The following is a 22,494-nucleotide window of genomic DNA, read 5'->3' as shown; positions in this document are numbered from 1 at the left end:
TGCTGGCAAGGCCAGCATTTATTTCCCATCTCTAGTTGCCGTTGAGAATGTGGTTCTGGGCTTACTTCTTAAATCGCTGCAGTCCATGTGGTGAAGGGACCCCCACAATGCTGTTAGATAGGGAGTTCCAGGATTTTGACCAGATGACGATGAAGGAATGTTAATATATGTTCAAATCGGGAATGATTTGCGACTTGGAGGGAAACCTGCTGCCTTCTAGGTCATGGAGGTCGTGGATTTGGGAGGTGCTGTTGAAGAAGCCTTGATGAGTTGCTGCAGTGCAATTGTGTGCTGTGTGTGAAAAGAAGCAGCTGAACAATTCATATCGGCCTCATCTCACCAAGTGTTTCAGTCCACCTTCAACAGATGATAGAATGCAGATGAGGATATGTGAGATAGACACACAATCCAGTTCAGATCACAAGGGGTCCTATTGTTGCTCCCTCAGGTTTCGCTATTGCATTGCCAGATGTTGGGCAGTTTTGGCGCACTCCTTAATGTAAGACGCTCGGACCCGAGAGACTATCTAAAGCAGACCCGAAACTTGTAACACCCAGCAAGAAACGAGACCCTTGGAGAGCTGGAGATTTCCAGCTTAACTGCAGCACAGTGTCTTATGACTTCGCTGTTTGACTGCAGTGCTATTTATGTGTGGTGGGAGTTACAACAACAGAAAATATAGCTAAGTTAACCGACATCAACAAACTAGAAGTCTCAGATAAGTCTACACTTTTCTGTCAAAACAGTCCATCCAAAATGAGAGGACAAAGCGCCCTGTAAGAGAGACATAAGGATTGTTTTGAAGAGCTTCCTTTTAAAAAAGAACGTGAGAATTCTGACAGAAGCTCCCTGCTTTTTAATGTGAATATTTCCAATTCCCACGGATAGTTTAAAGGTTCCGCTGTCTTGTTTAGACGGAGCCCGTGTAGGAATTGATGATAAATCACCATGTACTCAGACAGATGGAGACAGTGGCTTGGCACTGGATGAAGGGGAGTCAACCAATATTTTCTGTCTTTATTTCATGGCATTCACCCTGACATAATGACAGCCACAGACGCCAAACAGCGTATCCCGCTCAGCTAAGCAGTTAAACCTGCTGCTTAAGTCTTTCAAGTGACTGGCTTTTCACAGAATATACAGCTAAATTAGATCAAACACCCACCAAACCAGCCATTGGTTGTGGATTAAAATTTAAAAATTGTTTGCTTTCAAGTTGTGGTTTGTGTTTATCTTTCTGCTCTTCAGTTGCAACAAACTACTACTGAGGTGAGTTTTTCAAATATTGTTAAAGGACATTATCAGTGGCTCCCAGTAACTCCTTGGCCTAATGGGTCAAGGTATTGGGGGGGAAATTGCGATTGGAGGCTTCGTTCGGACGAATACCTCCAACCTGAAAAAAATTTACAAAAATATCTGGTGGCCCCGGAGGAACATAGGATTCCGGTCGGAGGCTTCCATTCACTGTGCAGCGTAAGGGAGCAAGTCCTCCAGGTACATATTCGTATCCTGGGATCACGTGGGCCTGGACCACCAATCACTATGTAGTATTCTCATTGATAATAATGGGAGCTCTGTTTGTACAAGCTCCCATTACTATCAATAATACACCCAAAACCAAGAAACACAACACAATAAATTTAAAAAAAAAACACCTCACAGATTTAAAATTAATTGAAATTGAATGTAATTAAATCTTTTAGAAAATCTTTTTTTTAAGATGTGATTTAATAGGGTTAAAAATAAACTTACCTTAATAGACACGGTTTTTAATATAAAAATAACTGATTAAATAAAATTTTTCTGTGTTTTAAAACTCTTATGCTGGTAAAAGTAGGCTATACGCCTGCTTTCACCAGGAGTAAGAGTTTGAAGGACATTTGCTGGGCAAGAGTTGGGCAAACAGCCCAATCTCCGCCCCACGGATGTCCTTCCTGCGGGGATGTGATTGATCTGTCAAAATTAATTTTGGCAGATCGGAAAAGCCAGTTCTTGGCGCATCGTGCGCCGAGTCCTCTTCGGATGCGAACACACATCATACACACCCAGTGAAGCTGCAATTTTGGCCCATTTTATAGTGTTGCAATTAGCCAAACTGAGCCGGTTCAATCCCCAGTTTGTGCTGAGCTAATTAATCTCAGCAGACATCATTTAGGATGCTTCAGGGTCACTCTCTGCTCCACGATCAACGAATGCATTGGCCTTCACTGTCTCGGCTCACACATGAAGAACGGTCACGAGGCTGAGGGACTAGAGGACTGGCCGATCCTATGGGACTACCCATTGAATCAGTGCCTTTTGGAGGGCAGCAAGGGGGAGAACAATTGGGGCAACATTTTTATGAAAACGCATTTGGTAAATTTCTTCCTGCTTCCCTCCATTAGTTTACCAACATACAATTTGATGACACAGGTCGAGCCGCTTTTAGGGGACAACAATGTGTCACTTTCATGCAACATTATCGAGTCATCGTCAGCGACACCATTGTGTCACTGTCATATGACATTTTTGAATCATTTTCAAATGAAATCACTGAGTCACTTTTATATATCATCATTGAGTCACATTCGTGCGACACCATCATTGTGAAAATATGGCTCTTCTCCCTCACCAGACAAAAAAACATTTTTCCAAACACTTTTTCATGAAGCCATTGTCCCTTTAACAAAATGATGTATTTTCATTAATCAGACGTACATGCTCTTTTTCATGTTCAAACCAGCGTGGCTTTTGACCTATTTTACGCCTCAATGGCAGTTTTCAATGCCGCAGAATTATTGGGCCCAAATTTGGCCCACCCGTTTTTTCGGCGCACTCACATGAGATGTGCCAACTTCGTACGGTCCAAACGACGGCAAAAAGATGTCCCTGGATTCTGGCCCCTCTGCCGACTCTCCCGGGGCTTGGCGCAGCGTGGCGAGTCCATTGGGGGGGGGGGGGGCGGCGGAGCTAGGGCCCTGTGCCTAAAAGAGTGCAGGCAGCTGTCCGCAGCAGAGTGTTCGCGCATGCACAGTAGCTCCTCCCATGATTATGATGATGCGTGCCTGCAGCGTGGGACCCAACGCGTACCGCCCCTATCCCAGGCCGAGTGGCCTGCCGCACAGGTCAGCCGCTACTTTTCCTGTGCTGAGGGCTACAAGAAACAGGTTGGTGCAGGGAGACTTTTCACCGCGGGGGGGGGGGGGGGGTGGGGGTGCGGGAGGAGGAGAGAGGAGAGTTTTGATGGCGGGGTAGGGGGGGGAAGGAGGAGCGTTTTGATCCAGGGGCGGAGGAGAGAGGAGAGTTTTGATGGCGGGGGGGGGGGCAGAAAACAGAGGAGAGTTTTGATGGGGGGGGGGGGTGGTGGAAGGAAGAGAGTTTTGATTCGGGGGAGAAGAGAGGAGAGTTTTGATGGAGGGGGTGTGGGGGGGGGAAAATGAGGAGAGTTTTGATCGGGGGGGGTGGGGGAAGAGAAAGGAGAGTTTTGATGGGGGCTCTGGGGGGGTGGGGGGGAAAGAGAGGAGAATTTTGATCCGGGGGGAGGAGAGAGGGGAGTTTTGATCCGGGGTGGGGGGGCGGGGGAAAGAGAGGAGAGTTTTGATTGGGGCAGGGGTGGGGGAAGGAGAAGAGTTTTGATGGGGGAGGCGGAGAAAGAGAGGAGAGTTTTGATGGGGGAGGTGGGAGGCGGGAGGAGGAGAGTTTTGATCGGGGGGGGAGGGGAAGAGAGGAGAATTTTGATGGGGGGGGGTGGGAGGCGGGAGGAGGAGAGTTTTGATCCGGGGGGGAGGAGAGAGGAGAGTTTTGATGGGGGGGGGCGGAGGAAGAGAGGAGAGTTTTGATGGGGCGGGGGTGATAACTGCGTAGACAGTAATTTTAATGCGGGTGCTGAAAATACTTTCCTACGAGCAGGAGGTACTTCTATTTTTTTTATTTGGATATTTTGAAAAAATGATGTAAATATGTTTTGTCTCTACTTTTTTTATTTTTGTAGTTTAAGCTTCCATGAATGCTTCTGTTGTATAGTAAATTAGCTTTGCGAAGTTTGTCATATGATGTCCTGTATAGCTGCTCGATCCTATTCACATTCTTTAGTCAAGTCATTAAATACCTACCTGCGCTGATTTCTTAACTCTCCACAAGGGATTTCTGTGCGGCCACATACGTTGGCCCAAGTTAATTTGGAGCAACTATTAGCTGTCCAAACTGGCTTGAATGGCCAAAATGGGCGTAGGTGGCCGGTAACGCCCCCTTTTGAAAAAAAAACAAAACTAAAAAAAATCCTAACTAACTCACTTACACTGGCGCAAATTGAATGTGCAAAATGGGGATTTTTAAGATACTCCAGAAAAATCAAGTTGCTCCAAAAAAAACGAAGCAACTCCTGGGCAAATTTGGGCCCAATTATTATGTGACCACACAATACTGTCATTTACCATCAATGTAGCAAGTCCAGGTTATGTCAGCAGAGCATTAACTGTTCCTGCCACTGCCACAACAATAGGCTTTTGTCAAACATTGCGGCCACACTAATTTAACTTATGGTCAGTTTATTGCGGATTTGTTTGTTAGAATTCTGCCTTCGATGATTTTTCAGAAAGCTCCACTTTAAAAAGAATAAACTGCCTAAATTGATGCCGATTTTGACAGACTCTGAGGTGTCGAAATTCGGTTGATAACTCCACCCATTAGCGCTGGAGAGGGGCGGCTAACAGGCGGCAAAGAACTCACCGTCATTGCGGAGTGGGTTCCTCACCACCAGAGAACTTTAGTTGGGTGGTGGGGGTAGCGTCAAGAGGTATCGCTGCGCGTTCTACCGCCACCCACATAGTCACCGCTGTAAAATCAGGTAGGTACGGTGGCCTTATCGGCAGGCATTTGTACCGACTGGAAAAGCTGTCGGTACATCGGGGATCTTGGGGCGGTTTCGTCCAGCGATCAAGGTAAGTTGTTAACTTTCATTTTTTTCAGCATTTATGTATTAATGGCACCAGTGGGGAAGTGTGGGTCAGATAAATTTTCGGAAGTTTTTTCAACTCGCATGGCGGCAGCCTACGGTTGGGAAATTCAGTAGGCCTCCTGAGCTACCGCTCTGTTGGTGCCTGAGGATGAGTGTGTAATGCCATTTTTAGCGTTGTTCTCTCATCTTTGGGTGGAAAATCTAAATTTGGCAATTTGAGGCGGTGATTACCGCCTGGTGGTAAAATCACCGTTTAGGTGATGTTACCACCTCCAAAATGGTGGTACCGAATTTCAACCCCTAAGACTTACATTAATATAGCACCTTATCGTAGCCCTCAAAAATACCACAACGTGCTACACATAAAATGAATTCATTGTAAGTGGTGCTATGTAAGAAATGAGGCAGCCATTCTGCACACAGCAAGATTCCACAAAGAACAATTCGGCAAAAGACCAGCGAATCTGCTTTTGGTGGTGTTGGTTGAGGGAGCAATGTTGGCCAGGATAGCAGGAGAATTCCCTACTCTACCTTGAATAGTGCCATGGGATCTTTAAGTCTACCTGAACGTCCAGAACAGGCAGATCTCACTTTATCTGAAGAACTACACCTCTGACAGTGTAGCATTCCTTCATTACTGTATGGATGTATGCTTAAGTCCTGGTGTGGGCTTGAATTTCCACCACATTCAAACAGTAGCAGCCTCCCTTTTGAGTAGTGGTTTATTCTTTGTTAACCAAGTTCCACCACAGATCTTGAGCAGAGATGCATACAGAAAAGGAGTCAGCCATGGCTTAGTGGATAGCACTCGCATCTGAGTCAGAAGGTTGTGGGTTCAAGCCCATTCCAGAGACCCGAGCACAAAATCCAGACTGACACTCCAATGCAATACTGAGGGAGCACTGCATTGTCACTGGTGCCGTCTTTCAGATGAGACATTAAACCAAAGCCAGGATAGCAGGAAAATTCCCTACTCAGATGGACGTAAAAGATCCCATGACACTCTTTGAAGAAGAGCAGGTGAGTTATCCCAGTGTCCTGGTCAATATTTATCCTTCAACCAACATTTCTAAAAAAAAAAGATTATCTGGTCATTATCACATTGCTGTTTGTGGGAGCTTGCTGTGCACAAACTGACTGTCGTGTTTCCTACATTACAACAGTGACTACTCTCCAAAAGTACTTCATTGGCTGTAAAGCACTGAGGTCATGAAAGGCACCATGTAAAAACAAGTCTTTTTCAAAAGGCTGTATAGAGTCATATTTTGCTGGTCCACAATTTGGGTTTTAAAAGGGTCAGCAGGTAAACTGAGAAGATGGCTGCACAACACTCGCTGGGATAGGTGTTTAATGCCGTAAGACCAGCAGGGATTCGGTACATAACTTCCCCTTCCCTTGCTAGATGGCCAGGAATCAATGCATGTACACCACAGGAATTACTGTGGATAGGAGACACAACACCCACCCACTGCTTTCAACTGCCAGTGATCAGATGAACACCAGCAAGCCTCAAACACATAAGCCACACCAGAAACCAAACAGGCATCAATGGCTGCACCACCCTGCCCAACAATAGCACATGGGTCAGTTGCATTCCCTTCCCTCCCCTTCCTCCCACTGCACACTGTGCCAAGCAATGACTCACAAATACACAATAGAGAAAAATGATCACATACCCACTGGAACTACAAGTAAAACAAACACATACCAACGAAACCGCCACAATGAGCGAATGTACACTACCCAGCCACCACTGAAGCCACTTCCAGCCACCGCTATCAAAACAACACGGTTTTCTTTTGTATTGAGAAACAGCCACATCCGTACATGAACCACCGGAATTGAGGCAAATTAGGATTTCTCATAATTAATCAGACGTGGACCAAGTGAAAACAGCTGGTATTCTTACTTGGACTCCTCACTTCTCCCTAATAAATGTAGAGGTAGCATTACGGAGTAAGAATATAGCAGTCTAACACAGAATATCTCAGAGAGTAAGAATATAGCAGTCTAACACGGAATATCTCAGATCATTACAGAGTAAGGGCATTCCAGCCCAACACGGAAGATATTCGTCATTTACTTTGACAATTTAATTCTTCAAAGAGTTACTGCTGCCTTTAGCACTTCTTTAAAACTGGGGGTCTCACCAAGAATGCTCATTTTAAAGAGAGTTTCTCACCATCCAGGCCCCCCTGTTAAAGATGGTCTCCACATCTAATCACTTCTGAAAGAGAATGCTTTCCCATTTCAATCTTTGGTCCCAAGAATTATGGTGGACTTTAAGAACCTTTTGTTCTCCTTGCATATATCTATGACTTGTTGAATATTGTACTTTATCAGGCAACTTGTGGTTTATAGTAGTGGGGGGACCTGTTGGGAGAACTCCCTGACCTGACAGCATATAAGGTTTAACAACCACTAGATTATGAATGCATAAGAACTGATTTGAAGTTGACGGTATGATGACAGAAGGGGGATACATGCCACGTTAGCGTCCTTGACCAGGTCAACATCCCCAGCATTGAAGCACTGACCACACTCGATCAGCTCCGCTGGGCAGGCCACATAGTTCACATGCCAGACACGAGACTCCCAAAGCAAGCGCTCTACTCAGAACTTCTTGACGGCAAACGAGCCAAAGGTGGGCAGAGGAAACGTTACAAGGACACCCCCAAAGCCTCCTTGATAAAGTGCAAAATCCCCGCTGACACCTGGGAGTCCCTGGCCAAAGACCGCACTAAGTGGAGGAAGTGCATCTGAGAGGGCGCTGAGCACCTTAAGTCTCATCGCCGAGAGAATGCAGAAATCAAGAGGAGGCAGCGGAAAGAGCGTGCGGCAAAACAGTCCAACCCACTCCTTCCCTCAATGACTGCTTGTCCCACCTGTGACAGGGACTGTGGTTCTTGTATTGGACTGTTCAGTCACCTAAGGACTCATTTTTAGTGTGGAAGCAAGATTCCGAGGGACTGCCTATGATGATGATGACATGCTACCTGAGGGAAGAGAACAGTGCCTTCAGGATGGAACATGAAGGAGAGTTGGGAAAGAATGGAGCGCTTAAAAGTATCAAAGGCTATGCAAAAGTCAGCATACTGCTAAGGAAATGTATAGAAGTCTGTAGGACCCTGTATGAACCGGCAAGTAATTATGCAACGTAACCTGTCATATGCTGTTCTGCAAGAATGTACGCAAACTTAACTGAATTCAAAAACAACCTTTTGGCATGAAACTGGGTGTCCTCATTTAATGAAAAGCTTTACTCGGACCACCTTTTGGTAGCTACGTATTTAAGATCTATTCCCTAGCTTGGGGAATCTGATGTCTGATTGCTTTTCTTACAGTTCTGATTTAATTTGACTCAGATATTTAAATCTTGCTCCATCTCTCTGACTGAGCTAACAAGATAACAGCATGACATTTAATAAAAGGGTAACGCATTAACCAATGGAATTAATTTTAGTGGCGAGGGCTCAGCGCAGGTATGAAGCCATTAATCTTATGTTAATGAGACATCACCATGAGTGACGACCTCCTTCTTTATCAATATAATATAATTAGAGCTCACGCTGTTTCTGTCCTGCTCTGAGCCTTTGCGGATGTGGACAATCTATAAAAGCCATCTGATGGGGGAGCAGATGGCTGTCATTGTGACATTTACTAATCGACAGATGAGGGCAGGTGTCCGCCCAAACTGTCACCTTTGAGTCAGCTCCTGTATAATGAGCAGGAGTGTATGGTAATTAGTATTAACAGCATGCTTGCATAGTGTTATGCAAAGCGTTGCTTTTACACATAAGATACTTCATATACACTATATATATATATATATATATATCAATTCTTTCAGTTTAACAGCTACAAACTTGGAAACATTTTAAAATTCACGGGGTAGATTATCCGGTCCTTTGCACTCTGTTTTTTGCCCTGGAGCGGCAGCAATGGTGGCGGTGAGTCTCCCACGCCCGGCGGCGATTTGTGGGGCCGGTTTTACGGGGGGGGGTGCGGAGCAGCACCGCTTGGAAGAGCTGCGCCGGTGTGCAACGCCCCTGTTCCGACCCGTACGCCCCGCAGTGAACGCCTGGGAAATCGGGAGGTCCAACTATACCAACTACAGAGAGGTAAGTCATGCCGTCCTAAGATAAATGTGATTGTTGTTTCTTTAAATTTTTTTTTGTGATTTATGATGTGGTGGTGCGGGCTATGTATTGGGAATATTTTTGTGGGGTTTTCTCAGGTTTCTTTTTCCCCCCAGGCGTCTCTCGGAACGCTCCCGGCCCGGCTCTTTAGCTCGGGACTTTCCCATGCTAACGCCCAAGAGAGATGTACAACGCCTCCCTTAGTGCTGCGCCCCCTGACTCAGGGCCCAGCTGATCAATTTTGATGACTGAGGCACAAACTATTCCCAGGCGCAAACTTTATCGCCCCGTCACCATTACCGCCCCAAAATCCTCAAAGTCGAAAATCCAGCCCAAAGTTTATTCTATGAAATTGGAGCTTAAATGTTACATCTACACACTTATCTGCGGGCGTTTTAACATCACTGTTTTTTTTTTCTTCTGCTTGGGCCATGTATTGTTCTCAGCTGCACCATCCGCACCACTGGGTAGCATGGAGAGCCCAGAGTACAAGCGTGATGGACCAGCTCCCTTCATTTACTGTTAAGGAGCAGGCGGCCTGAACTCGACGGCACATTCGGCGGCTCTACGTTGGCTTCAGCTCCGGGCAGCTCTTGCCATTTACACTCAGGGGCTCAGACGACGGAAGGAGAACAGCATAGCTCCACCCCCATCAAGTAAACTCTCTAAACCACTTCTTGTTTTGTGCCTTAAAACCGCCAGTGGAAAGCTTCTAATTCCACCCGCCCCACCCAACCTGTGATTGGCAACCTGATGTCAACTTATACATACTGAGCAGGTAACAACTCACCTGTACACGGTGGTAGGGGGATAGCTTGATGCATCATATATGAGCCGAACATGTCCCTGATAGAGTTCTAGAGCCAGAGGGTCATTGTCACCTTTGTACAGTAATAAGCCGTTGTCCTTGTCAGTCGCAACCTAACCACAGAGAGAGAGACAATATTTAATAGGATCTCCTGACATTTACACTTTCACTTGCATCTTTGTCCCATTTTGTAGCATGTTTATTTCTTCCCAGTTTATGTCCCCTAATTACCTCCTTCCCAACATCACACGTCATTCCTAGAGGAAAGGATGAACAGCAATCCTGGTTGTTGTTGGTGGTATATAGCATCTAACCCAAAGTCTACTTGGCCTGGGAGTCCACAGTGGGACCATGTAAAGGGAGCTTTATCCAATATCTAACTGACTTAGGAATGCCTGATAGGATATTATAGAGGTTCCCTGCGTTATATTATAGAGCAGCGCGAGCTGTCCCAGGAGGGTGACGATTTCGAGGAGGACGACTGTATTGACGTCACCAGAATCCAGGTCACCGATTGGAGCATGGGCAGGACCATCAGACTGGCCCAGGTACAGCAGGAGAGGTGGCAAGCAGCAGAGGAGCGGCAAGGTCAGGGCAGAGGAGCAGTGAGAGATCGTGGCAGAGCGATCGAGGCCCAGGAGCGACGTGCTCGGGGCCCAGGAGAGGCGATAGTTCGGGGCCCGGAAGAGGTGAGGGCTCAGAGGCAGCATGGGCCAGCCCACACTGTGATCTATGGACAGTAGGAGTATGTGTACATGCCAAGTCCGTGCAACAGAGCTTGGTCTCCAGTCGTCTTGGTTAACCCTTGCCACTGGACCAAGACCTAGCTCTGTCAAGCCCGTGTGCAACGGCCACCACACATTAAAAGAATCCTCACACAGGTATCTTCCATCCTTCAATATGTAGTTCAGGACCTGGAATATCAGGTCCCTCATTGAAACACCTGTGAACTCATCCCTTTTTGTTGTGGAAGCGGGTCATCCTCGATACGAGGGACTGCCTAATACTACGATTATAGAGGTTATTGACCTGAAAAATTAACTCTGTTAATCTCCACCGATGCTGCCTGATCTGCTGAGTATTTCCAGCATTTTCTGTTGTTATTTCAGATTTCCAGCATTCACAGTTTTTTGCTTTTGTATGGGATATTAGAGGGTGTCTTACTCCACGTCTATTCTATGGTGTGCCCGGCCTGAGTCAATCTAGAGTGATCGTTGGTCTACATTTGGACCATGCTATACCAGACAGAAAATGCTTGCTGCCAACACAGAATGCCTTAACTCTTCAGTGCAAATTATTTTATGCTAATCCCAGGATGAGCAAAACACAAAACAATTTCCAAAATAAATTCTAAACTGACTGCTATTGTACACTTTTTTTTGTGTCAACTGGCATTGTGAAATTTAGCCTGATTATCACCCAATGGCCCACAGACTACTATTCCCATCAATAATGTCACTGCAGCCATTCAGATGAACACAATGCGTAAATACTACAAGGCCAATGAATCCGTGTTTAATGTCTGTTGGACTGATTCACGTCAGGCACGGGATACCTGTATTACTGGGCAGAGGCTTGATGCCTACACCACACTCGATGACCCTAATGCACACGCACTGTGGCCGGCCAGCAGGCAAAACTGTGCACAAGGCTCATTAACACCACAGCACATCTAAATTAGAGTGCTATCCCATAATGCAACCTAAGCTCCTGAGCTCCGGACACTAAGCACCCATTTGGAATTGGGCATTTCAGGGACAGTCTGTGGAGAGTGGGCGATGCAGAACATTGCTGCTGGGTAACGCTCTCCCTAATATAGTGCCACCATTATTTTGTGCTGCATCTTCCTGCAGGCCTACAATGGCCTCAGTCTTTAATAGGGGTTGCTGAGCCTCATCAACTGCCAAAACAAAATGGCAGCACTCTACAGGCAGACAACCATTTTCGCAGGCTGACTGTGTCTGACATTCGTGCCCCCTGACCCATGTGATCTTCTTGGCCTGTCATGCGCGACGTGCCAGAAGCAACGTCAAGCTATGCAAATGAACTGAATCTGCATCATGAAGTGTGGCCTCTGCATACAGCCACAAGCTTGGCCAGCACCTCAGGTTCCAGGCGCAGGGACAGGTGGTCCACATTTAATCGGCCCTGTTGTGTAACTGTAAAGCATGCACTCCCATGTTCCGCCACCAGGGAGCTCATCCCCTGAAGTCCCAAGGGATCCCAGCATCCCTTGGGAGCACTGTATATAAGCCGGCCCCTAAGGCCTATTCCTCACTCTGGAGTGTCTTATTAAAGACTGAGGTCACTGTTACTTTAACCTCCCTGTGTGCAGCCTCATCTGTGTTAGGAACACAATAACTGGCGATGAGAGTACAAATCCAACGCAAAGATGCAGCAAACTGTGGGCATCTTGGAGAAGTTCTCGGAGGGTGAGGACTGGGAAGCCTATGTCGAACGGCTAGACCAGTACTTTGTAGTCAACGAGCTGGACGGAGAAGGAAGCGCTGCAAAAAGGAGAGCGGTCCTCCTCACAGTCTGCGGGGCACCGACCTACAGCATCATGAAGAATTTTCTGGCTTCAGTGAAACGCACAGATAAGTTGTATAAGGAGCTGTGTACACGGGTTAAGATGCTCCTGAACCAGAGGGAGAGCGTGCTGATGGCGAGGTATCGATTCTACACGTGCTAGCGATCTGAAGGTCAGGAAGTGGCGAGCTACGTCGCCGAGCTAAGGCGACTTGCAGGACAATGTGAGTTTGATGGCTACCTGGAGCAAATGCTCAGAAACATTTTTGTACTGAGCATTGCCCACGAGACCATCCTACGAAAACTTTTGACTGTAGAGACACCGATTCTCAGTAAGGCCATTGCGATAGCACAGGCGTTTATGTCCACCAGTGATAACACCAAACAAATCTCTCAGCACACAAGTGCTAGCAATGTTCATAAATTAACTGGAACAATGTTTGCGAGCAGAAATGTACAGGGCAGAACCCACGAGTCTGCAACTGCCAGCAGGCCTCAGGTGACCCAGATGACTCAGAATCCCCAACAAAGGATGAATGCAAGGCAATTCACACCTTGTTGGCGTTGTGGAGGCTTCCACTCAGCCTATTCATGCCGCTTCAAAGGGTATGTTTGCAAGAGCTGTGGAACAATGGGGCACCTCCAATGAGCTTGCAAATGACCTGCAAGCTCTGCAAAACCTGCTAACCACCACGTGGCAGAGGAAGAGAGAGGAGGCAGATGCTGAAATACACGGGGTGCACACATTTTCGATGAAATGTCCACCTATAATGCTAAACGTAAAATTGAATGGCTTACCCGTAGCCATGGAACTGGACAGTCTGCACCTGGGCAGGACCGGAACCAATGTCCTAAGGGGAGTGTTTGCTAGTGCTGTTGGGGAGGAGTTAAACTAATATGGCAGAGGGATGGGAACCAATGCAGGGAGACAGAGGGAAACAAAATGGAGACAAAAGCAAAAGACAGAAAGGAGATGAGTAAAAGTGGAGGGCAGAGAAACCCAAGGCAAAAAACAAAAAGGGCCACTGTACAGCAAAATTCTAAATGGTCAAAGTGTAATAAAAAGGCAAGCATGAAAGCTCGGTGCCTCAATGCAAGGAGTATTTGGAACCCAGGAGAGGGCTCTGAGCTAGTTAGAGTGAGTGAGAGCTCAGATGAACAGGACCCCAAGAAAGAATGCAAAAGGCAGGAGGCAACAGAGCAGAGTAGCACTGGGGTAAGTGTAAACCACAAGGTGATAGGAAGGGACAATATGTATGAATATAAAGGGGCTGCAGGAGGGGTCAAAACTAAAAATCATGGTTTAAAAACTAGTATTAAAACACTCTACCTAAATACTCAGCATTTGAAATAAAGTAAATGAGTTGACGGCACAAATCACTACAAATGGGTATGATTTGGTGGCCATTACAGAAACATGGTTGCAGGGGGGCCAAGACTGGGAATTAAACATACAGGGGTATCTGACAATTCGGAAAGATAGACAAGAAGGGAAAGGAGGTGGGATAGCTCTGTTAATAAAGGATGATATCAGGGCAGTTGTGAGAGACGATATTGGCTCTAATGAACAAAATGTTGAATCATTGTGGGTGGAGATTAGAGATAGTAAGGGGAACAAGTCACTGGTGGGCGTAGTTCTAGGCCCCCAAATATTAACATCACGGTGGGGCGGACAATAATCAAGAGAATAATGGAGGCATGTGAAAAAGGAACGGCAGTAATCATGGGGGATTTTAACCTATATATCGATTGGTCAAATCAAGTCACACGGGATAGCCTGGAGGAGGAATTCAGAACCTACAAGGGCAAGCTATCTTAGATCTGGTCCTGTGTAATGAGACAGGAATAATAAACGATCTCCTAGTAAAAGATCCTCACGGGAGTGATCACAGTATGGTTGAATTTGTAATACAGATTGAGGGTGAGGAAGTAGTGTCTCAAACAAGCGTACTATGCTTAAACAAAGGGGACTACAGTGGGATGAGGGCAGAGTTGGCTAAAGTAGACTGGAAACACAGACTAAACAGTGGCACAATTGAGGAACAGTGGAGGACTTTTAAGGAGCTCTTTCATAGTGCTCAACAAAAATATATTCCAGTGAAAAAGAAGGGCGGTAAAAGAAGGGATAACCAGCCGTGGATAACCAACGAAATAAAGGAGAGTATCAAATTAAAAACCAAGGCGTATAAGGTGGCCAAGGTTAGTGGTAACCTAGAAGATTGGGAACATTTTAAACGACAGCAAAGAATGACTAAGAAAGCAATAAAGAAAGGAAAGATAGATTATGAAAGTAAACTTGCGCAAAACATAAAAACAGATAGTAAAAGCTTTTACCGATATATAAAACGGAGAAGAGTGACTAAAGTAAATGTTGGTCCCTTAGAAGATGAGAAGGGGGATTTAATAATGGGAAATGTGGAAATGGCTGAGACCTTAAACAATTATTTTGCTTCGGTCTTCACTGTGGAAGACACAAAAATCATGCCAAAAATTGCTGGTCACGGGAATGTGGGAAGGGAGGACCTTGAGACAATCACTATCACTTGGTGGGTAGTGCTGGATAGGCTAATGGGACTCAAGGTAGACAAGTCCCCTGGTCCGGATGAAATGCATCCCAGGGTATTAAAAGAGATGGCGGAAGTTATAGCAGATGCATTCGTTATAATCTACCAAAATTCTCTGGACTCTGGGGAGGTACCAGCGGATTGGAAAGCAGGTAATGTAACGCCTCTGTTTAAAAAAGGGGGCAGACAAAAGGCACGTAACTATAGGCCGGTTAGTTTAACATCTGTAGTGGGGAAAATGCTTGAAACTATCATTAAGGAAGAAATAGCGGGACATCTAGATGGGAATAGTGCAATCAAGTAGATGCAACATGGATTCATGAAGGGGAAATCATGTTTAACTAATTTACTGGAATTCTTTGAGGATATAACAAGCATGGTGGATAGAGGTGTACCGATGGATGTGGTATATTTAGATTTCCAAAAGGCATTCGAGAAGGTGCCACACAAAAGGTTACTACAGAAGATAAAGGTACGCGGAATCAGAGGAAATGTATTAGCATGGATAGAGAATTGGCTGGCTAACAGAAAGCAGAGAGTCGGGACAATTGGGTCCTTTTCAGATTGGAAATCGGTGGTTAGTGGTGAGCCACAGGGATCGGTGCTGGGACCACAACTGTTTACAATATACATAGATGATCTGGAAGAGGGGACAGAGTGTAGTGTAACAAAATTTGCAGATGACACAAAGATTAGTGGGAAAGCGGGTTGTGTAGAGGACACAGAGAGGCTGCAAAGAGATTTAGATAGGTTAAGCGAATGGGCTAAGATTTGGCAGATGGAATACAATGTCGGAAAATGTGAGGTCATCCACCTTGATACAAAAAAACAGTAAAAGGGAATATTATTTGAATTGGGAGAAATTACAACATGCTGCGGTGCAGAGGGACCTGGGGGTCCTTGAGCATGAATCCCAAAAAGTTAGTTTGCAGGTGCAGCAGGTAATCAGAAAGGCAAATGGAATGTTGGTCTTCATTGCGAGAGGGATGGAGTACAAAAGCAGGAAGATCCTGCTGCAACTGTATAGTGTATTAGTGAGGCCGCACCTGGAGCACTGCGTGCAGTTTTGGTCACCTTACTTAAGGAAGGATATACTAGCTTTGGAGGGGGTACAGAGACGATTCACTAGGCTGATTCCGAAGATGAGAGGGTTGCCTTATGATGATAGATTGAGTAGACTGGGTCTTTACTCGTTGGAGTTCAGAAGGATGAGGGGTGATCTTATAGAAACATTTAAAATAATGAAAGGGATAGACAAGATAGAGGCAGAGAGGTTGTTTCCACTGGTCGGGGAGACTAGAACTAGGGAGCACAGCCTCAAAATACGGTGGAGCCAATTTAAAACCGAGTTGAGAAGGAATTTCTTCTCCCAGAGGGTTGTGAATCTGTGGAATTCTCTGCCCAAGGAAGCAGTTGAGGCTAGCTCATTGAATGTATTCAAATCACAGATAGATAGATTTTTAACCAATAAGGTAATTAAGGGTTATGGGGAGCGGGTAGGTAAGTGGATCTGAGTCCACGGCCAGATCAGCCATGATCTTTTTGAATGGTGGAGCAGGCTCGAGGGGCTAGATGGCCTACTCCTGTTCCTAATTCTTATGTTCTTATGTTCTGATGTTCTTATGACACTGGCGCTCGCCAATCCATCATAAGTAAAAAGATGTTTGAGAGACTGTGGTGCAACAAAGCATTCAGACCAGCCCTGAGCCTCATCCACACGAAACTGAGAACGTACACCAAAGAGCTTATCACTGTCCTGGGCAGCGCCATGGTCAAGGTCACCTACAACGGCATGGTGCACGAACTGCCACTCTGGATTGTCCCAGGCGATGGCCCCACACTGCTTAAAAGGAGCTGGCTGGGCAAAATCCGCTGGAACTGGGATGGCATCCGAGCGCTATCACATGTCAATAAGGCCTCACGTACCCAGGTTCTTAAAAATGTCCTTCCTTTTTGAGCCAGGCATTGGAAACTTTTCCGGTGCGAAGGTGCGGATCCACTTGGTCCCAGAGGCATGACCCGTTCACCACAAGGCGCGAGCGGTACCTCACATAATGAGGGAGAGAGTGGAAATCGAGTTGGACAGGCTGCAACGCGAGGGCATCATCTCTCCAGTAGAATTCAGCGGGTGGGCCAGCCCGATTGTTCCATTACTCAAAAGTGATGGCACTGTCAGGATATGCGGCGATTATTAAGTAACTATTAATCGTTTCTCGCTACAGGACCAATACCTGCTGACCTATTTGCGACACTGGCAGGAGGCAAGACATTCACCAAGCTCGACCTGACGTCGGCCTACATGACGCAGGAGCTGGAGAAGTCTTCGAAGGGCCTCATCTGCATCAACATGCACAAGGGACTGTTCATCTACAACAGATGCCTCTTTGGAATTCGGTCGGCTGCAGCGATCTTCCAGAGAAACATGGAGAGCCTACTCAAGTTGGTACCACACACGGTGGTCTTTCAGGACCACACACGTGGTCACGGGCCGGGACACCGCTGAGCACCTACAAAACCTGGAGGAGGTCCTCCAGCAACTGGATCGCGTAGGGCTGCGGCTGAAGAGGTCGAAATGCATCTTCGTGGCAACAGAAGTGGAGTTTTTGGGGAGAAAGCTCGCGGCTGACAGCATTCGGCCCACAGACGCCAAGACAGAGGCTATCAGGAATGCGCCCAGGCCACAGAACGTCACGGAGCTGCGGTTGTTCCTGGGACTCCTCAACTATTTTGGTAACTTCCTACCCGGGTTAAGCACCCTTTTAGAGCCCCTAGATGTGTTATTGCACAAAGGTGAGAACTGGGTATGAGGAAAAAAACCAAATAATTGCTTTTGAGAATGCCAGAAACATTTTAAGCTCTGACAAGCTGCTTGTATTGTATAACCTGTGTAAAAGACTTGTGCTAGCATGTGACGCGTCGTCGTACGGAGTTGAGTGTGCATTACAACAAGCTAACGTTGCGGGGAAGTTGCAACCTGTCGCCTATACTTCCAGGAGCTTGTCTAAGGCCGATTGAGAAAGAGGCATTAGCGTGTGTGTTCGGGGTAAAGAAAATGCATTTGTACCTGTTTGGCCTCAAATTTCAGCTGGAAACCGATCACAAGCCCCTCACATCCCTGTTCGCTGAAAACAAGGATATAAATACTAATGCCTCAGCCCGCAATGGCATACATAGGTGGGCACTCGCGCTATCAGCGTATAACTATACCATCCGCCACAGGCCAGGCACCAAGAACTGTGCGGATGCTCTCAATCGGCTACCATTGCCCACCACGGGGTTGGAAATGGCGCAGCCTGCAAACTTGTTGATGGTGGCACAGCCCGCAGACTTGTTGATGGTCATGGAAGTGTTTGAAAGTGATAAGATCCAAGATCCTCTGCTGTCCCTAGTAAAAAACTGTGTACTGCATGGGAGCTGGGACAGCATCCCCGTTGAAATGCAAGAGCCAATCAAGCCATTCCAGTGGCGAAAGGACGAGCTGCTCACAACAGGCAGACTGCCTGTTGTGGGGTAACCGCGTAGTGCTGCCCAAAAAGGGCAGGGATACATTCATCTCGGATCTCCACAGCACACACCCGGGTATAGTAATGATGAAAGCGATAGCCAGATCCCACGTGTGGTGGCCCGGTATCGACTCTGACTTAGAGTCCTGTGTACGGCAATGCAGCGTATGTGCTCAGTTGAGCAACGTGCCCAGAGAGGCACCACTAAGTTTGTGGTTCCGGCCCTCCAGACCTTGGTCGAGGATCTATGTCGACTATGCGGGCCCGTTTCTCGGTAAAATGTTCCTGGTGGTGGTGGATGCTTTTTCAAAATGGATTGAATGTGAAATAATGTCGGGAAGCACTGCCACCGCCACCATTGAAAGCCTGAGGGCCATGTTTGCCACCCACGGCCTGCCTGGCATACTGGTCAGTGACAACGGGACATGTTTCACCTGTGCCGAATTTAAAGAATTCATGACCCGTAATGGGATCAAACATGTCACCTCGGTCCCATTTAAACCAACCTCCAATGGCAGGCAGAGCGGGCAGTACAAACCATCAAACAGAGCCTTATACGAGTCACTGAAGGCTCACTCCAAACTCGCCTGTCCCAAGTACTGCTCAGCTACCGTACGTGACCCCACTCGCTCACAGGGGTGCCCCTGGCTGAGCTACTCATGAAAAGGACACTTAAAATCAGACTCTCACTGGTTCACCCCAACCTGCATGATCAGGTAGAGAGCAGGCGGCAGCAACAAAATGTAAACGATGGTCGCGTCACTGTGTCACGGGAAATTGATCTGAATGACCCTGTGTATGTGCTAAACTATGGACATGGTCCCACGTGGATCACAGGCACGGTGATAGCTAAAGAAGGGAATAGGGTGTTTGTAGTCAAACTAGACAATGGACAAATTTGCAGAAAGCACCTGGACCAAATGAGGCTGCGGTTCACAGACTGCCCTGAACAACCCACAGCAGACACCACCTTTTTCGAGCCCACAACACACATCCAAAGGAAGAACAACACAACGCCGGACCAGGAAATCGAACCCATCACGCCCAACAGCCCAGCAAGGCCAGGCTCACCCAGCAGCCCTGCAGGGTCAACAACACGCTAGCCCAGCGAGGGCACAGCCAACACACCAGAACAGACATTTATACCGAGGCGGACCACCAGGGAAAGAAAGACTTCCGACCGCCTCACCTTGTAAATAGTTTTCACTTTGACTTTGCGGGGGTAAGTGATGTTGTGTATCTGTAAAGCATGCACTCCCATGTTCCGCCACCAGGGAGCTCATCCCCTGAAGTCCCAAGGGATCCCAGCATCCCTTGGGAGCACTGTACATAAGCCGGCCCCTAAGGCCTGTTCCTCACTATGGAGTGTCTTATTAAAGACTGAGGTCACTGTTACTTTAACCTCCCTGTGTGCAGTCTCATCTGTGTTAGGAACACAATAGCCCCGACATCGCAGTGGGAGGTGGAAGTCACGCTGATGAAATTCCTACCTGAAGCGAGATATTTGCTTGCGGCCGGACCTGGGAGGCCGACAACATCACGTAAGAATCCTTCCCGACGAAGTTGACAGTGATGAGTTTCTCGCACCTCTGTCCCGCGAAGCCAGCCAAGCACTGGCAGACGGGCTCATTCTGTACCTCAATGCACTGAGCGCCATTCTGGCAGTCATAGTTGTCGCAGGGACTGGTACGGGGCAATACCATGGGAGGGTGCATCTCACAGAATAGCCCACTGGAGAAATAAAAAGAGCACAAACGCCCAGTATGAGTATGAATAAAAACATGATGATAATCAAAGGGAGCCAATTGGAGAAAGCAGCACGAGTTCTGTAGGAAGTTCTGTAATGAAGTCAGCTCGCTGACATTCTTTGGTCATTATACAACAAAACCATTTACACGCAGGTGCCAAGCAATACGCTGCTTGTTGTTCGATGTGGAGTAGCTAAGAGGGTGGTTGAATGTGGAGTGGTATGGGCATGGAAAGAGGTAACTAGTGGGATGCCACAGGCATCAATACTGGGGTCATTACTGTTTACTATGTACAGGAGGGCAATCTAACTGTTAAAATAATCCGCAGTTTGGTCTTTACAAATGGTGTCCTTATATGTTTGGAGTTGAATAATGCATTAGCATGTAAAGAGAATATTACCATCACTCGTCATGTGTTTGACTTCAAACAAAAAAAATGTTGTGAAATGCTCCATTCATTGAAGTGCTTAACACTCGTTGAGCAGTGCCTGAATAATCAATGTGTTCGTCACAGGTGTTATCGATCTTAGTATAGGATTTAACCCGTGATAGAAATGTGTACAAAGGCTACGTGGGTATGAAATCATCTTGTAATGTCATCTATGGCCTCAGGCTGTGATCATGTAAGCTCCGCTTGGCTTGCCACTGGGGTTCTTCACCACATATGCAGGAAAACATGAAATACGATAGTAGGATGTTATGTCAGCAAAACTATCAATTTAAAAGTAAATCAGAACAACCAATCCTTGTGAAGGTCCAATATGGCCAACATTGATGCTTTCACATGAACTAGTTGAAGTTTCTAAATAAGATAATACAATTTAGGACATTTCAGAAATAGCATGCTTCTAAAGATAACGGCAGGCTTGCAGTTTGGTATTGCTTCTGGTATTCGAGAACAGGCTGGAAGTACTGCCATTGATTCTAAGGTTTTATCAGAGGTGCTTACCTCCTTACTCTCTGGATAACAACTGAGCTACATTAAAGATAAGTGAATACATGAGGTGCTGTGCTGCTTAGTGGCATGGAATGCTGGCGGATATTGATTCAAGTCCTGTTCAACCTACATACGTCAAGCTGCTGAGGAGAGTTTAGAAAATTAGCCAGCAGGTGGCAGGTAAAGACGAATTGCGTTTGACTGGTCCCTGGTAACTGGAAATGGGAGAGGGGGGCAGGGGAGCGGGGAGGGTATTGTTGCTATCTGGGATTAGGACATGTCCCCACAGTCAGGCCAGGGGGACGCACAGAATGAAATTACAGAAAAAGTAGAGAAGCAAACTTTTACCTGAAAATGAATTCAATTGAAAAAAAACTGAGTAAATATGCAGCCTATCACAGCATGCTACTGAGACAGAGCGGTCAGGAAGGTCCCGCATTCAAACCCAAATCTGTGTTGATCTAGTGAGATGGACCACTAAAGGTGTCCCTTTCATCCCTCAGGCCTGGTTCTGATGCTCTCCGCACACATTTTTGTCAATGCTCAATGTCAAGACCCCATCCCTATGAAGAATGATCATTTGCATGAGATCGTGGAGTGCTGCAGCCCGTGCCTCCAAAAGAGTATCTTTTATGAAAAAAAACAATACTCACACTCACACGCATATACACACAAATACAAACACACACACACACACCCTTGCACACATACACACAAATATTCACACACGCGCACTCTCGCACACATACATACAAATCATCATCATCATAGGCAGTCCCTCGAAATCGAGGAAGACTTGCTTCCACTCTAAAGTGAGTTCTCAGGTGACTTTAGAGTCCAATACGGGAATTACAGTCTCTCTCACAGGTGGGACATATAGTGGTTAAAGGAAAGAGTGGGTGGGGATTCTGGTTTGCCGCACGCTCCTTCCGCTGTCTGCGCTTGTTTTCTGAATGCTCTCGGCGACGAGACTGGAGATGCTCAACGCCCTCCCGGATGCTCTTCCTCCACTTTGGGCAGTCTTGAGCCAGGGATTCCCAGGTGCCGGTGGGGATCTTGCACTTTATCAAGGAGGCTTTGAGGGTGTCCTTGAAACGTTTCCTCTGCCCACCTGGGGCTCGCTTGCCGTGTAGAAGTTCCAAATAAAGCGCTTGCTTTGGGAGTCTCATGTCGGGCATGAGGACAATGTGGCCCATACAAATACTCACACACTCACTCTCGCACACATACATACAAATACTCACACAAACACACATACTCATACACACGCACTCATATACACACACACATACACACACACACAGCCCCTCCAGAGGTAGGCTAATAAAGA

At 46.7% G+C, this 22,494-nt stretch overlaps 1 protein-coding gene across 2 annotated transcripts in view; it reads right to left on the bottom strand.

Annotated features, from left to right (window-relative positions):
* LOC139263049 (slit homolog 3 protein-like) overlaps positions 1–22,494 on the bottom strand; it is a 625,025-nt gene that overhangs the window by 28,171 nt on the left and 574,360 nt on the right. For both annotated transcript variants that reach the window (XM_070878558.1, XM_070878557.1), the window contains 2 exons: positions 19,970–20,210; positions 9,866–9,996 (listed from right to left, as the gene is read on the bottom strand). In XM_070878558.1, coding sequence (XP_070734659.1) covers positions 9,866–9,996; positions 19,970–20,210 — 372 coding nt within the window. The remainder of the gene's footprint in view (positions 1–9,865; positions 9,997–19,969; positions 20,211–22,494) is intronic.

This window comes from Pristiophorus japonicus, chromosome 4 (genome assembly GCF_044704955.1).
Source record: "Pristiophorus japonicus isolate sPriJap1 chromosome 4, sPriJap1.hap1, whole genome shotgun sequence".
Lineage (NCBI taxonomy): Eukaryota > Metazoa > Chordata > Chondrichthyes > Pristiophoridae > Pristiophorus > Pristiophorus japonicus.
Note: the sequence above shows the minus strand (reverse complement) of the source record. Positions and strands in the feature narration are given on the sequence as shown.